Raw genomic sequence first — 18,580 nt, 5'->3', positions numbered from 1 at the left:
ATTACCTCATTCTTTGTGGCGCTCCCCACTAATGACGTCACGCAGAGTAGTCCAAAGAATAGTAGTACCCTACAACAGAACTCATCGGATAAACATGAACCTGCGTGCAGGTAAAGCATCACCTGTTTCTGACATTTGACAAGGGTCAAAATCAACGGATATTTTTATTGAACCAGCAAAATAGTTCTTTTGAATGATATCGGCGGGATACACGTAGATAGTAATACGAATATGATAGGTACTAAATTAATACTAGGTTATAGAATATTTTGTATTTTATTGTAATTTCATGCTCACGTTTATGATTTTGGAAATCATGACAATGGGCATTAGTATGTACCATATCAAAGGACATTTTAATTTGTAAAATGTTATTACAGTGATCATAATTTACCAGGGTTACGTGATATTCAAAAATCTTTGCTAACGTAAAATAAACATGCTTAAGTGATCCGACTTATAAGACGTAAGATTCTGTTTGTTTACATTATTACTAATCTTTTTAGCATCGAAAGGTGATGTCATACCGATTTAAGCAACCTTATATGATAGGTAACCGAAGGATGGAACACAACGATTTACAGAAGCAAGTAACTAATACTAATATTTCCTAAATCAGATAAAACTTGATGTTTTACTTTGTTGCTTAATTTATTTTGTCAATTATTCTCATTTTATCTTTATAATCTGAATACCATAGGTATTCTCTCAATAACAATTAGATTTTTTATAAATAATCAATTAGTAGCAGATATTAGGTCAGGTCAAAAGTACCCGAAACCGCCGAGCTTGTATGAAGAGAGTTATGAATGTGGACGAAGCGAAAGAAGTATGCAGAGATCGTGGCAAGTGGAAAGAGGTAGTCTCTGCCTACCCCTCCGGGAAAGAGGCGTGATTTTATGTATGTATGTATGTAGTAGCAGATATGCTTTTATGACTGTAAATTTTCAAAGGAATTAAAAAAAACCAAACATATAATCTAATTCCAAATTCAAATGATGCAGTGACCGATAAACGTTCAGACACTGCAGTCGCATTGTTATACGCGACGACGGACGGCAACAACCTGATTGTACCGTTAACCGAACACCGCAGAACTGACCTAGTGCCTGGAAAGCTATCAGGAACAAGCACTCGTTTCTCGAACCCTATATTAAGAGCAATTTTATTAACAACTTATCCAACGAATGAGATATTAGATCAAATTTATTTATTCCAATAATAATAAATAAGTATCTACTAATAGATAAATGTAAATTGTGCAATACAAGGTTTAAACAAATCTAGTAAGATTTAAAATTATAATGTGATACTAAGTAGGTTATGTATACATTAATTTCTTAAAGTATGTCTACTAAATTCATATAAATGTTTGCAACATCCGAAAAGGTAAATATGAAGATCTGGTATATAAATTTAAGACCTTGTTGTACTCATGTTATGGATATAAAAAAAATAATTTGAATAATACTCCTGAAGCAAAATCTTAGTACACAATTTTAATTTATCCAAGGCATACTTCCACAAAGAAAAGATTTTTATAATTTTAGTTTAGGACGAAAAAGGCAATATCTTATTCGTGATGATCAAAGAACTAATGTCAATGACTTAACGTGCAACGAATCATTTTACGAAAATCCTTAGGCCAAGAAAAGTCTTATTCCTCCTGGCTTTAGTCCCGGTTGCATCCTCACCTCTCTGGAGAAGAGTCCGGAGTATACCTTTGACCATGGATCCTAGATTTGGTGAGTCAGGCTACAAGAAGCGACTTTCATTCCATCTGACCTCCGCAACCTTTGCAGGTAAACATTGCCCGTATTGGATCCATGGTTACACATCCAGTTGTCTTAATGTGCAGGTTTCCTCACGATGTTTTCCCTCACCGTAAGAGACTCGGTTAATATTAAAACTAATGTAAATAACTTTGAAAATAGTCATTGACCAAGAAAAGTGTCTGTGCAAAAACGTACGACGGTTATTCATATCGCATCACTCTTTTAATTAACTTTAATTTGATGCAAGTAGATCGGATTCAATTGCTATCATCTGAAGATGGCATTGACCTTTGCCGAAACAATTTGAAACAGTTAGTAGTTTGTTGAATACTTTTAATAAGTTGAGTGAAATTGTGAGCGAAAATGCATATATTTTTTAAGATATATTTTATTAGAATATCCATAGCCGTAAATTTCAAAGATTTAAAGTGAAATATTAAAAGTCATGCACTTTATAAAATATACCTACCTATACAAAATTCCGTTTAAAGTTTCCTCCGGTCTTAATTTACTCGTTATCTTCAGTCTATTATATCTAAGCACAAACAAACACTGCCGAACTTTAAAAAGACGGTGTTTTATCAAGCTTTTCTCCGATGCGTGAATAAGGAGAGTAGTATATTTATAGTTGCATGCGGGGTCGATGGTCCCGGTTCTCCCACGCGGCGCCTGCGAGATGCGATGGGATCTAGGAATTGAACGCATGAAATTCGTGTTCAAAATGTTTAAAGAATTAAACAACTTCACTAAGTTTTGTGAATATTTATATTACATGCTTTATAAAATGTTCAAATTTAAAATTTTAAGCAAGTACTAGCTACTAACAAAGATTTTTCAGATCAGAAAAAAACTCATGAAATGACAGTACTCGTATCACGGAAATTAAAACGAGTACATATAATAATAGACATATCATTTGATTTTGAAATGTAAGCGCACATTATAAATGACACGTAGGCGCTGGAGTCTCAAAAGCAGGCGAGTTGGCTTGTTAATGCGACAACATTCGTGCATTACCTATTAAGGAGACCGTGTCGGCACTTTACGCACCATAGTCCAAAATCCTTACATCACTCGTCATGTGAAGCGATGTGGACATCCAGTGTGAGTCATCTCATTATTAACAAAAGATATCGAGCTATACAAATTGCGATACTTGAGAAAAGAAATAAACATCTTCATGTTATCATTACAATAAGATGTCGAAATATTTTGATTGAAATTACTAATGAAATTAAGTTTAATTGAACATAACATACATAAAATCACACCTCTTTCCCAGAGGCATAAGCTAAAGATACTCCATATTTCTACTTGCCATAATCCTACATACTTCTTTCGCATCATTCATCACTTTTATCGTGCAAGCTGTGAGCTTGCATTTCCTATGAAAACAATTGATCATTTTGCATGAAAAAAATAAACTGAACAGAGCTATGGCCGAGCATACATTGTATTCACGTTACTTCTATTCTGTAAGTAGAGGTTACATTTACTAATAAGAAAATTAAGTTTTAATAATTCCTACCCATCGGTTTTGGGGGTTATTCATTTAGAAAGATGAGACTGATGTCACTTACCACGACTCATTCATAATCTTGCTGATGAACATGATGAACATTTAAATAGCAATCGTCTACGACTCAACTGAAAAATGAAACAGGTGATGCTTGGGACGAATTGGGATGACAAAAACATTGGGATCATTAACCTTATTATGAAAGAGAAAACACATTTGGATATTATGACCGACGATCACCAATTTGGGCTAGAAATTCATAAATTATGACTTGATAAAAAACAGAAATAACAAATTTCAAAAAGTGTAGGTCGAACAGCGGATATTCTTATTTTCCTGCAAAACATCTTCGGACACAACAAAAATAAAGTAAGACTAACTAATTACTCCTTGGACAGAGGCCCAACAGATAAACACCTAAACCCAGCCAAAAATACACAAGATGGCGTCGGGTTCATAATAAAACAATTTAATGGGCCAGCGCGCTTTCCGCGGTGACGAAATCTGCGCCGACGCATTTTGGTTACGCAACCTGAAACGCGATCTGTGCAAGAGAAAACTGTTTAAGGTCGAAATAATTATACTACATCTGTAGACTGAATCAGTAAACAGATGGTCTAGTCTAATAAATCAATCAAATCTTACGCGTTAAACTGTGCGCATTTCTGTCTTCTTCTAAACAGAAGATTTTCGTAATACTGACGCTATCTGCGATGGTGGTCGCAATATTTGTCAAACTCAGTTAAGAGGAAACATTTGTCAATTTAATTACATTATGATATTGCATTAATTACATATGTTTTCTCTGCAAGATAGGTGTGTTCTACAGGAGGGTGACGAACAACAAACAAATCTGGGCGATTGTTTACGCGTGAATGCCGGCCGGGCGCGGCGGAAACTCAGCGGAACCGCGCGTCATTGGCTCGCGTCTACTTACAACCATCAAAATTTACCACCATCACGTTTCATTCACGGTATGTTATGTTATCCGCTTGCTTTATATCATCAGCTCATAAGATGTTATCTTTGAGCCATGTAAGGAACTGTAGATTCGAATCGTGTCTATGCTTTACTCTCGTCGCCTTCATGATTAAAAAACGATCAATGTATTAAAAAAATAATTCATGTTTTTCTCATTACCATTATTATCAATCACTAGATGAGTAATTTCATTATAGTCTTAAGCATACCAACAACAAAACTTGGTTTTAGACTTAGTATTGGTACATAAAGTACGTACTCTTGAAAAGGATTGGAACCATATCTTGAAGTATATACAGCTAAAGTGTCATTAGGCGCTCCCTTCCTGTCTTGTTCTTTTTATTACTCTGGTACTCCACCTCACATTGTTGTTAGATTAAATGAGCGTGTGCGCGTGCCCATATTTCTGTTACGCATTCTTTGTTCAAATAACTGATGCATGATACTATCTGACAAATAAATTATTTATAAATCACGCGCTTGTTTTTTAATGAAGCAATATAGGTGAACTGTTATATAATTATTTAAAAAAACCCTAATTAATAAATTAATTGTATCAGTATCAAAACTTACTCTTTCTTAATGAGCTGAATAGCTATCATCGCATTTCTTACCTGCAACAAAAAAGTATCATATTAGTCTAGTAAGTACAGTACAGCAATTTACAAAATATCTAAACAAAATTTAATACGTATGTATAAGTAATTCTTAGTTTCCCTTTCCTTGATGCAGATTCAGAGAACAGACGCCTCCAGATGTTTTATTTATAAATAGTATCCCTAAAAATATCCAATTAATTTGTAATAAGTTCTATTTGCGTGAGGTACCCAAACAAAAACCAACTCTCAATATATGCCGTTAAGATGGCAGCTTGCTTAAGAAAATCAGTTAAATTGAAAAATTTATCACAATTCACCACACTGATTTTTTGTCTGCTTCAAAAATACAAAAGAAATTAATGCATAACTTACATTAAAGAAGTAATATGATTTTTCTTATAAGTTTAAGCGAAAAGTAAAATATAAACAAAAAACTATCAACAAAACTAAGTACACCCGTAGCTTATAATGAAGGGGGAAATTATAGTTAGCACTGTTCAATAAAGTGTTACCGTCAATAAACCAAATGCTGGAGTAGTCGATGTAATACCATGCGGGCTACTGCAAATTCTTATCATTTATACAGTTAGGTTTTTATGAAGTTATTGTTCGCTGGTATTTTTATTTCATTGTGTTTCTAATGTTTTATAAACTCATTTGTTCATTCACATTTCTGCGGCATGTGACGAAGAATGTCTGGGGAAACATTTTAGAAAATGTGAATTATATTAATGACCCGATTAGATGTAATTTGGCCGGGATCCAGAGATCAACATTCAATGCAGTTCCCATATAGAAATGATACGTCGCTGATAATTTTACACATTTAATGTAAATTTTATCTCACAGTATTCATACAAACATTAGCGTATATGCATAGAATCTTCATTACCTCACCCAATACATTATAACTTAGTTACTTTATTGTCTCGTTTTTCTGTAGCGTTTTAATGAGAAACATTGTCATTAGTTTTAATAATGTAAGAATTAAAAGACAAAATATGATAATGGTGAGACACCTGACCTTAAACTAACAAGGCCTTTATATCTTTAAAGCAGGTTCATAAATAGACTCATAATCATATAGGTATGCACTAGTCATTTGAATCGTCCCAATTTCTACCTTAATCAACCTACTCTCAATTTCTGTATAAAACACCATTAGAAAAAAAGAGGAGAATGAAGGATCCTCCGATAACTACAATAATATGATCTAGCTCTTGAAATTGAAAAATGGAAGTCAAAACACACATATCGGAGAAATCTGTGATCTGTGGAATGATTTTTTTTATCTTTAAATATAAATCCTTTGAGGTCAAACCTCACAGACGACTCTATTTATTCATAAGCAAGGTGTAATATTTACATAAATTTGTGTTTATTAAAAAATGGTAGCAATAGTATAGTTTGTACTGTAGCAAATATATTATATGAAATATCAAAGAATTCCTTTTCCCTTAACACCCCCATTTGTAAAAATATTTTTTTATATCTATTCTTAGTTAAAGAAACGATCCCCTGCAAAGATCCTTTTTATAATTTATGAATAGCTATTTTCGGATGAAAGAACTAGGAACCATAACTGCGCAAAGATATATCTAATTATTTAAGTGTAATTCTTGTGTCTTGATTGACATCCGAGACAGAAAGTGATAGGGAAATGTCCAAATGCGAGAATGAGTGAGATCATTTCAATCTATCAGTTCAGAAAGTATGTGTAGAATAGACAAAACTCAAAGCAGCTGACTTCTCGTCGGTGACTCATTATTACGACGACATTTGGCTACTTATATCTAGAACAGACATTTATAATTTTAATGTAGGTATTAAGCATATAGATTTCCGGCTAGATCTAGTTTTGGATAGTAAAACGAGGAAACTTCGTCATCACAGAGTCTTTATTTAGTCTCTTCTAAAGCAGAAACGCGATCCTTTTCGTAATGCCAGAAGTATATTGACTAGAAAACTTCAGTTTTTCTCTCTCTGACCTTTGCAGATAATAATTTTGATTTCGATTTTGAAATCTTATTCAAGATGAAAAATACTCGTGGCATAAGTAAGTAGGTACTTACATTTAAGTATTGACATGTGTTACAATATTTGTCGAGTGATTAAAAAGCGACGCTATTATATACGAGTAGTACCGTTACACAATGCATGAATGGAACGGTAAATGCTGTGCGTTCACTAAATTGCTTTAACGCGAAATGAATGAGACCCTTAAGTCGCCTATACACACGAATGGAGTCAGCCCACTGGCGCCTGCGCATCCCACACATGTGGCGCAACAGAGGCATTTTCGACACTGGTTGTTTGTATAGCTTGTTAGTAATGCCTTGCCTATCGATTATAGAAAGCGAATCTTGAAGTCTATGGGAAAAACGGCATATTTAGTGTTGATGTCATAACCTTATTTAGGATTCTTATTTTTGGTTATCGTCATTATGATTATTATTATAAATAATTGCGCTGTATATAATTTACTTAAATATTATTTTCTATAATAAAGTTATCTTTTGTGCTTCTGAGCCATAAAACTGTCGCTGAGAGAAACCAGTCGAGATGTCGCCGCTCAGGCGCCACCTACATGTTATAGTAGAAAGTTGAAGAACTAGACTGGCCTAGTTTGGTTAAATTACGAAATATCTTGGAATATCACACATCGCTTTAAACTGGTGTAGATTTATCAAGAAACAAAATAGAAATTCCAAAACTAATTTAAAAAATGTAAACGGAACTGCAAAGTTTTAAGTGATAAAGATGTTAAAAATATAAAATTTTTGACGAAATATATATACAAGGAATTTGAATGAGAACGTTGGAAGAAAAAGGCACACACAAACGCCATGATCAAATCGGAGAAGTCGTGGCCAAAAGTTAGATCAAGAGTTCCCATAAAAAGCAGCATTCATAAAAAACTGATGAATGTGGAAGAAGTATGCAGGCAGTGGAATTATGTAGGTAGTCTTTACCTACCCGGGAAAGAGGCGAATTAAATTTTTCTACCTATAATTGTCTCAGTTTTTTCGATTCAATTCAAATTAATTAAATTAAATTCAAATTAATCTTTATTTCTTGTTGCATGAAAGTTATCCAACCTAGAAGGTTCACTAACATTTTTTTTGTACCAAACTAACTAACTATTTTAATTCAATTCTTGTTTATATCACATTTTTTCCAGTATTTTAACAATCTGTAGTGAGTAAGGAATAACCAGTTAGAAGTTCCGACTCAAGTAAAAATCATATATATATTATCTTCAAATAAGTACTTAATTTAAAATATTTTATGGTTTTTTCGGTAAACGAATAAAATAAACAGATGAGACATCGCGCGTAATGACGTGTTGTAAATCTTCGTCTATCACGATTAGTATATAGTGTGAAGGCCGGACGTTTTTATCATATCTGGGTAATTGTGACCCAAAGCTATTGCTTTACTATATTCTTCACCATTATTTTTTATTTAATGCCTTTCCAAATATTAAAAATCTTTCAAACTACAAATTTTAACTAACTGTATGTAAAATTTCAGCGAAATTCTACCATTATTTACGACTGCGCGTTCATTGATTTTGTCGTCACTCTTTTCTTTAGTTCCTATATTATATACGAAAAATTATGCTCTCCTGTTTTTGATTTAATCTAATCTTTTCAATATTATTTTCAAAGCCTTTAAAAGCTATTTATATTTTTAAATTAAACATCTTAAGCACAATACGTGTGGCTCAGTTACGTATTTCCAAATAGATGCTTACCAGCAAGCTATGATAATGCTTACACGCCGTACATAATTTATATCATTAAAGCAATAGTTACTGTTCCACTCAATGAGATTATTAGAGTTACTATGTAGATTACTGCTATTTGTAACTATAAGTATTATCTTCAAAGACGAAACAACATAATCCTATTCGCTCGAAGCTATTTCTCATATTACTTTGTATGTTTCAAATAAAATGTCAAACAGGGATTTAGGTATATTAAGATTTGTTGTTACAGATTGTGATTTGTGGTAGAGCAATGATTGTTACTTTATAAGTCCCAAATGAAGGTTGTATGTATTATTGTCCCCAGTATGTAATTTAAAACAAAGTGATACCTTTATTTTTATGACATTATAATTCTGATAGTAGGCGGTGACTTTAAATGTGAATTCACAGTCGAAACTGCTGACCAAATTGAGCTGCGTAAAAGTAGCAAACAATGTGGTTAATGTCATAGGCATAGTATTTTGAAAATACTACTGAATGTGAAGTAAAGAGCTAACGATAGTAGGTATATTATGTACTAACGACCTTTCTCGGAAAACCTTCTTTCCAACATTTCAAAGAAGGAACAAAATCCGACCACAACTTTCCGAGATTAGCGCATACATATACGCATACAGAGAAAAAAGAGAGACCTTACAATATGTAATGATTTTTATTGGCTAAGTTTTCTCAACTAACAATAAACCATAATTATAAGTAGGTACCATTCCGGAGTGCAACTGTGCGGTATCAAATGTCAGACACACCTACTCCTACAGATATATCGACAAAGTTTTTAGTTTAAACAAGACGATTTATTCACCTATTGTGCTTTATTTATTTATTTAAACTTTATTGCACAAAAACAAAAATGTACAAAAGGCGGACTTAATGCCGCTTGGCATTCTCTACCAGTCAACCAGCTGACCAAACAGAAAAAACTAAGTTGGTGGTGCGATAAAGTGCACATGCATACTGACAAAATACATACATTACAAAAAAAAAATGCGTAAATACATACAAGATACATAATATACACTATAAATACATATACATACATAAAATATATAACATATATAATTAGGATGACCCATCATTAATCTGCCGAAGAAAGAACCCCTTCACAGCATGTTTGAACGCAGAGCGACTAGGAGCTCTCCTAATCATTTCAGGAAGAGCATTCCAGAGCCTCACAGCCTGAACCTGGAAAGATTTCTCCAAAAAAGTAGACCGGAACAGAGGAGTACGCAGAGTCAGGTTGTCTGCAGAGCGAAGAGAACGGGAATGGGCGGAACTCAGAAGCGGGAATTTAGATTTTAAGTAAAGAGGAGAGTGAGCATCATTGAGTAGAGAGTACAACAAACAAAGAATTGTGGCTTTACGACGTTCAGGAATAGGAAGCCATGATAACTGCGAACGAAAAGAAGAAATATGATCGTATTTACGGATATTAAAAATAAAGCGAATACAATTGTTGGCTAATCTATTGAGTTTAATGAGAAGGACTTGAGTAAGATCGCAGTAACACACGTCGGCATAATCTATAGTAGGAATGACTAAGGATTGGACGAGGGAGATTTTGGTTCTCAGAGGTGCTTTGTGGGTCAACAGTTTTTCATCGCGTGTTTACTTTGACCACCAGCGCTCTTTGTGATCGCTAATGCAAAGAACATAAGTTTGTATTGCTAAAGTTAAATCAATACAGTTGCAAGATATTTTTTCGGCGTAGGTATCAGAACTGACATTTCGAAGAGACACACATTTGCTTGGGATATAAAAAGTATTGACAATATTAATATGTTAAATTTGAATAGCTGTCTTCTACAGCAAATTCGGCAATTTTGTTATGTAATTTGATCTCAATAATTGGGGTCGATACACATATTTCTCTTCATTATCATCATCTTGTGTTAGGTCTTTCGATTCTTATTATTATTTAGGGCTATTTAATACAATGTTTTTTGCTCTTGTAAGTACATCATTATACATGGTAGGTATTATGATTTGTACTACAACTAGAGATGGGCAAATGCCCGGGCATTTAAGGCAAATTGGAAAAATTCCCAATAGATGCACATATATTCCTTCCCTTCGGCGACTTATCTGGGCATTTATTGGGAATTTTCCCAATTTGCCCAGGCATTTGTCCATTCTAACTACAACTACTACAACCGATGTATTTTTTCTAATCAGACCGAAAGAAATTTCTTTTGGAACTTTACATATGTATTCCTAATTCTTCATATAATTTTCTCATACATTGTCATATAAAAAAAAACGTTCGTCTTTTATTCTTAAGGTTTTTAAGTCCATCCTCCATGTAAGGAATTCCCGTTATTCAAGCTGTAATAAGCGTCGTTCGTGTCGCTGTACACCAACTTTTTATTTTGGAGTCAGCCTCAGGCGATAACAGCATTGTAGTACAAAACACACCCAAAGAATTCCTTTTTTGGGTAAGATAAGCAGAAGACATCCGCCGGATTGCGTTAAGATCAGCACATAAGGAAGTTCTTAACAAAAATTATCTCAAGATAAAAATGTTTGCAATCCATATGGCATAGGATCTATTTGAGGTCCTACTTTCGCTTCGACGTAAGTGTGGCATTGTCGAGCAAAGAACAATGCCGTAGGCGTCGTGAGGGCCACAATTAAACTAGGCAGGTCCACCCAACAAGTCACCTTCGTCAACTGTAGGCAGTTAGCTCCCACGCTTCGACTCCGACCTTTTTGTTTAGACGCTGTTTAACAACCAGCCTCATGGTGAGCTCGATTGCAGTCACTGAATATTCACGTATGCTAAATCAGTTTGCGAGAGCTTTCAGAACTAAATTACGTTATTTGTTAAGGCATAATTCTAGATAAACTTGCCAGCTGTGACATTTGAAGTATGGTTTGATACTAAAATATCTTGTTGTACGTTTAGTATAACTTGGTTTCCTCATGTTTAGTAAATTATTTCAATTAATTGATTTTCTATTTGTTTTGCATTTCAAATACCTAAAGGGAAGGCAGCTCGGTTTTTCCATTATCATGTACTTACTTAACATGATAAACTTGACTCGGATATATATATCACCAAATATTGACCCGCGTGGGAGTTCTATGGTGTGATATTATTGTGGAGCCGAAATGAAAGAGCAGCATTAGAATTGGTTGTTGGCCCTCGGCGCGTAGGCCTGTCCCAGTCCCACCCACAGGACAGGTTCACTCGACATTCTGAAGCGATCGATTTTCATTTCAAATTACAGTGCTCATGCGCCCACGCGCCCTTCCCGAATGCATTCTTTATGCGTTCAAGTACACTGAGCAATGGTCACCCCACTTTCATTAACATTCCGGTTGTGACAATGCACGTTTATTGTGTACGGTATACTCATATTTTTTGGGAAGTTAATTTGGTGAGGTATTTACAGGAATTTGACATGAAACCAGATGTTTCTATGATCGCACCCTAGCACTTAAAAATAAAGTTGAGAATAATTAACATATGCTCTAATTTTTCACACATTGCAGTTTTCATGGTCTTGGAAAAAGTTTTCCATTAATAGAACTTGCACGTAGTTCAAAATGAAGGTGCAGTAGCAATGTCGTGGGAACACATTAATAATGGCTGCCTCGTATGATCCAGTTTTCTAAAGAAGCAGTGTAGCCTTATCTAGGTTGGTGCGATAATGACACTCGTGTCAATATTTACTTTCTTGTGTTGGTTCGTATCTTCTGAAGACGTGACTGAAAGTAAAAAGTAGTTGCACATTTTTTATTTCAAAGATTGTTTACTTTATACTTTTCTGTGAATAATAAGCCGCCTCTATCCAATATGGCAATTGTTGGAGAGGTTGGCAACACATATTTCATTTTATTATTGTAATACGACGGCGATATCGACAGGTTATTTTGAATGTTTTAATTAAACAGCCCACAGCGTGTTACGACGTGTCGGAGAGACTGGAACAGCCTTGGCTCCTACACCTCCACGCTGCCCACGACTACCCTCATTTGGTCATCAACGTGGGCGCAAAGACTAATCACAAGCTAAACAACTTTATAATGACCCAACTAAGACTCACTTTTGCCGTGGGGTTGCGGAATCGCAACTTCAAAGACAAGTAGGTGGCGCCTACGCATCAAAAAGTAATAATTCGAATATTATTATTTTTAATACGAACTTGGATTTCGTTTTAATGTAATCATCGAGGTCATAGAATGGTTTAATGATTGTTGATTATGTTATTGCAGTAGAAACAGGGCTCTGAGATATTTAAATAAAAATTGAATTTTATTTTTTATTCTGAAATAGGTAAGTTTTACATAAGTACTTACTTCGATTTTTGAAGCACTAGTTATTTTTAGATAAGGGCCAATAAACTCATATAGGTATTTATCTGTTATCACCGTATAATCGGCAACTGAAGTATGTTTGACATTCTACCGCCTGATAAAGTTATCAAAAAATCTGATAATATTACTACAAGCTATTGTTCACAACTGTAATCGTTTAACTTTTAAATAATAGTTCATTGATGTCTCTTTATCTTGTAGTACAATAAACGATTCATGTTTTATCGATTTAACATGTTATGATTAATGAATTTGTATGTTTATTTTTATTAATGCATTGTAATCTATTGACGCTCATGACTCTTGGAATGCAAACATCGAAACAGTCTCTAGTAAATGAAATTGCTTGCGGTGATCGAATTTTAAATGTCAGCAAACATACCAAGTTATTAAACCTGCATGTTCATATTCTGTTAACTTTTGTTTTGATTATTCATAGCCTGACATTTAGAAGACACCGATTTGACCTGTTATCCCATTCTGCATAAAATCCTATTTCGGCATCAAATCAACTTCTGAAACCTAGTTCCGATGTTCATTAAGGTGAAAAGAAGATATAAGTATTATATATTTTATCTGTTTAAACCAGTGTCGAAAATAGCCACCAGTAATTTGTTAGTTCTATGTAATTCTATACACCACGCCAGTCGGCTGTCAGGCTTACGTCGATATTTTTGTCAAGATTTCACAGCTTCTCACTCGACCGACGACGTGTCAAAAACTATTTAACAATAAACTAAAATAATAAAAGAGGCATTGTTAAGTAAACTCCCAGCTCTTTTGTGTTCAAACGACATGCCCAATATTATCAACACGAAATTTAAGTCTCCAACTCTCAAGTCGACTCTGGAGAGAAGAGCTTGCCATTTGTGGCCAATGTTTTTCAACAAGTTTTTGGAAATGAAAAAATCTAAACTATCGAAATATTTAATTCCACTTTACCCAATTTACTAGCAATATTATTTTTACGTCAAATATCAAGAGGAATCTTTCTATGAAGAATTGAAACCAATCATATTATTTGTGTGCTGATGACACATTTTGTAAGTGCTCATTTAAATGCGAGTAAACATTCGACAATGTGAGACCAACGCGGACATCAAAACATATGGTGTATGTTGACGCCGCATGAACACTACTATTCACTAGTTTGGTGTAATATTATCATTCAAGACAAGACAGTGATGTTATAAATTAATTTGTATCATCAATAGCAAAAGTCTCCTTTAAGCATTCTTTTTTCAATTCTGTATTTTTTATCAAAGAAAATTTTAACATCCAAATTTTAATTTTTTGTTCTCACTTCTCTAATAAAGAACCCAGTGTCTGCCGAAGATCTCGATATGAGCTCTGTACAAATATTGATATTTATTCCACGCATTGCATGTCCCATGAGAATCAAAAAATGATCTAGCCAACGTATATAATATAAATTTAATATTTTTGTAGTTGTAGTCTAACAGTAAATAAATAGGTCTTTTATTGCGACACATGTGAAGTATTGGTCGCATAGACCTTGCTACGTTAGTAAACGTGACCAGAGTTCTTAATGAATTTTTACCTTGTTCGCTGTCTTTTCGATTAACATTTATATCAGTCATAATAACAGATGTCCATATTTTAGTAATCTGATATATATATAAATTCCATGTGTTTAAAATTTATTCAATCATAATAACATCAAAATCGAAATGATACAAGAGTTTTATTCGGATTTATATAAATAGAAATTATATAAATATGTCTCTTAACGCTGTGATAAAGTATATAAGAGTTGCCTTTCTTCAATAAGTAAGATAACTATTTTTTTATGATGTGTGTTTCCGTGGTTTATTTTTTTTTGTTTCTCTCTTCTTTTTAATTATCAATGTATTTTTACAAATGTTTAATATAAATTAAGCTTTGATATAATCATCTTTCTAATTTCTCATTATGTCCCCAACAACGGTTTCTCTTGAATATTTTTTACCTGTGCATTCTTTGCCACTTATATTCGCCAATTTCTCTTAGGCAATGAATATGAATGATATAAGGACAAAATGAATCCTTACAAAGTGTTAATAATAATGCTAAAATTTCTAATTTTAACTAAGGTTGGGTAATAAAGTATTTATGATAATCCATGCAATCAAGTCATCAAAGAAAATGTGGCTTTCGTGCCTAATATATAAGGTCTGCCGACCCTTAATGCATTCAATTCAATTTTATTTTTTCCTATAACACAATAACAAGTAACTACTTTTTAATAACCAAATCGGGTAATGAAATAAATATGAATAACCTTATAAGCAGGTAGCCAATCGATCGATTTTCTAAATCAATTCAGTGCATGCGCACGGTGACAAGTTAGTCCAGTCCCGTCGGTAGGCATTCAGTAGCTGAGATAAGGACTACATAGTACCTACCTATCTGCGGACTGGTTAGCTGCAATATAATGAGGCTACGGCAAGGAGCCGACTGGCCGCGCGGCTCTGCGTACAAATACGTATGGCTCTTGCGCCGTGAGTACATACGGTACCTACCTATACCGACAGGCGACATTCCACCAACCCGTGCGGAATGCACGACCACGGCCCTTGCGAACAGGTTACCTCCAGATCTCAATATTCTTCGTCACCGATAACCGCAATACTGAATCATAACCTCAAATGTTAACAGATCTCATTAAGAGAGATTTATCTACAACAGCTGCCACTGCGAAATGTGAACACAAAACTCGTTTACAACCATTTCACCGATCTCTTTCGTCGGGGACAATCTAACGAACGCTGACCGCATATTGCAATCGTAGAGACAATCTGTTTTGTTTCAGTTTTGAGGGATCGCGTTACAAACTCCACTGGACCATAACTCGGCGGGGCGAAGACAAAAATAAACTTAATATCGTGTGCGTTGTAGCATTTGAAGACGCATCCAATTTATGATCATTTTGGAGACATTCATCGGCGACCCCTTCCTATACTCAAGCTGATCTATGTATCGCCATCAGTTCTACACTATTTCGACCTACCTTCATCCAGAAGTCGTTCCATGTGCATGAAAACATTCGGGAACGCAGCCAGTTGCTTCCTGTCTTTGAGCAACTGAGCTAAGTAGTCCGCTATACTTTGCGTCGAAGGATTGGTATTATCACACATTTTGAATACAATTTAAACAACTGAATGCACGTAAAATGTTTATTCTAACACGTTCAAATAAGAAATTGTACTTTAGTTACTGGTTATTGTTATTTTTTGTGAGACTATGTTAGAAAAGTTAAATTCACTTCCACACACATCGACGTTTCGATCACCACTAAATGACGAAGTTGACCGAAGTGAAGTTGTGGGCGAATAACGCTGCGCCTGCGCTCTCGTCAGATGGATTTTTTGTAAGCGCGTGCGACTTCTTTCCTTGGTGTAGGCGTAATAATAAACTATAGTCGTCTCACTCTAACTCGTGTACAAAGTTTTGCTATCGCAGTCAGATAATTGACGTAGACGTACTTACGGGCGTACACTGCTGCGGTTGCTCCCGCCCGCCATCTAGTAGAATTAGTCATAATCATTAATTAAAACCATTCAATAATTTTACAATACTCAAGTACTTACATTGTTTTATAGATAAAACTTACATATAACACAGTAAGTAAGTAAAAACATACAATATTTAGTGTTTTGGTAATTAGCTACTACAAATTTCATAATGGGTCTATTAAATTGATACTAAATACTTTTTAGCTTGGAATGTAATATATTTAGTACATATTCAAAATTACTTAAAATAATACTAATGAGTGACCTACCTTTTTACTACGATCTCTTATGATCAAACTTAGGTATATCTCAGTCTGCCAAGTAGGTACACATTAAGGAAAATTTTTATTAATCTAAAAAGAAATTTTGACGAAAAAACGATGGATAGTTTTGTATATTCAGTAGATATAAATAAAAGCTTTTAATAAAACCGACCGATACAGAGGTATATAAAATGAAACTGAACTTACAATTACCTACCTAGGAGGTAGGTAGTATGATAAAACTGTTACACTATTTAGGAAGCAGGCACATCCAATGACAATCGGAAAAAAATAGTTAAAATCTAACTTAATTAATTAATAATTTAAATTATCTTTAAAATATGATGATTGTTTTGCAATTTGGTTATTTATGTGCAATTAACATTTACTTTTCTTTAACTTACGTAAGTTAATTATGTAACAAAATTGTTAATTTCAATTAAATATTACAATTTTAAACAGACAAATAAGCAACATGTTTCAACATTTCAGCAGTTTGAAGTCAGTAGGTACGCTGATGGCAAATAGCCAAATGCAAACATCCGTTTTTAAAATGATCAAACATTAAAAATATTACATCCTAAATACATGGACGTAATATTTAATATTCGGTGCTATTTTTTAAAAAACTTGCTTAAATTAAAAGTGTACCTATATGGGTAGATATGATTTCTTAAAAATAAAATTTTTTATTCTTTATCTAGGCGATTGTTCGGTAGAAAAGAAGCTGCCAAAAATTTACTTGCAAATATTTTCGTTTTCGGAACAATGAAAATATTTTTCTTTATATTAAATTTTAATTATGATTTTAAGCTATTAATTTAATAAAAGCTATTAATTTAATAATTTTGGGAAAAATAGTTTATAAATAACAGTAATGTTAAATAAATAAGTTAAAATATTTAAAGGAAATTCTTGTTCTAATTTGGAAAAGACTAAATTATAGAAAATTTCTATCGCCTTTAATTAACTAATCTACAGCATTGTGATTATAAACAATTTATTTGCGATAAAACTGTAGCATACTGGCACTCGTTTTTAACTGAACAACATTCGATCAATTAAAATCACCCAACTTAGTTTCGTTTTATCAATTTCGTTAAGGGGATAAATGGATAATTGACCCCTATCCCAAGCTCTTGGATCTATCGAATTAAATGGATTACACAGTTCCACGTTCCACATTTAGTTGAATCGGTCATTATTATTTTTAGTATAAGATGATCCAAAAGAACACTCAAAGATACATTAAAAATTTTAACTGAAAATAACTGAAATTTGGTTTGAAAATTTGGAAGAAAACCGCACAACATATTCAAAAAGAGCAGCGTGAAAATAAATTGCATTTCAGCGAAAGTGTGCTATCCTACCTAACTCAATAGGTAAATATAACGCTACATCTGCAGCCCACTGATATAGTCAAACAACTAAGTGAATGTCAAAAGCACTACCTTTTTATCATCCTATCATACTCCTTATTAGTTGAATGATACTTCTCTGTTACAGATAAAATGAATGAATTAATAAATTCATTTTATTTTAGATAACAGTGTCTCTATTATTATAAGTTCTTACTAACATATTGCTGAGGACTATGTTAGTGCCTTATGTTACTATATTATATTTTAATAAATTATCATTAAATTATGTTATTAGATTATAGTACTGTTCACATATTCAGCAGGTACAACTGTCATTTATTTTTGGATTTTATTAGTCTGTTAATTTTAATTGCCTATTGATGCATAGAACAATAATCTTTTCTATGATTTTATACGTTTTGTCAGAAATATGACATCATGACGAATAAGACCTTGAAGAATCGACATTGAAGTAATT

The 18,580-nt window shown here is 33.6% G+C and overlaps 1 protein-coding gene across 6 annotated transcripts in view; it reads right to left on the bottom strand.

Annotated features, from left to right (window-relative positions):
• LOC106136398 (protein held out wings) overlaps positions 1-16,295 on the bottom strand; it is a 67,294-nt gene extending 50,999 nt beyond the window's left edge. For all 6 annotated transcript variants that reach the window (XR_009657025.1, XM_013336936.2, XM_013336935.2 and 3 more), the window contains exon 1: positions 15,974-16,295. Coding sequence is in view for 5 of the 6 variants with exons in the window: in XM_013336936.2 (XP_013192390.1) it covers positions 15,974-16,100 (127 nt within the window). In the remaining variant the exon portion in view is untranslated. The remainder of the gene's footprint in view (positions 1-15,973) is intronic.
• Between the last annotated feature and the right edge of the window lie 2,285 nt (positions 16,296-18,580).

The sequence above is a fragment of the Amyelois transitella genome, chromosome 10 (assembly GCF_032362555.1).
Source record: "Amyelois transitella isolate CPQ chromosome 10, ilAmyTran1.1, whole genome shotgun sequence".
Lineage (NCBI taxonomy): Eukaryota > Metazoa > Arthropoda > Insecta > Lepidoptera > Pyralidae > Amyelois > Amyelois transitella.
Note: the sequence above shows the minus strand (reverse complement) of the source record. Positions and strands in the feature narration are given on the sequence as shown.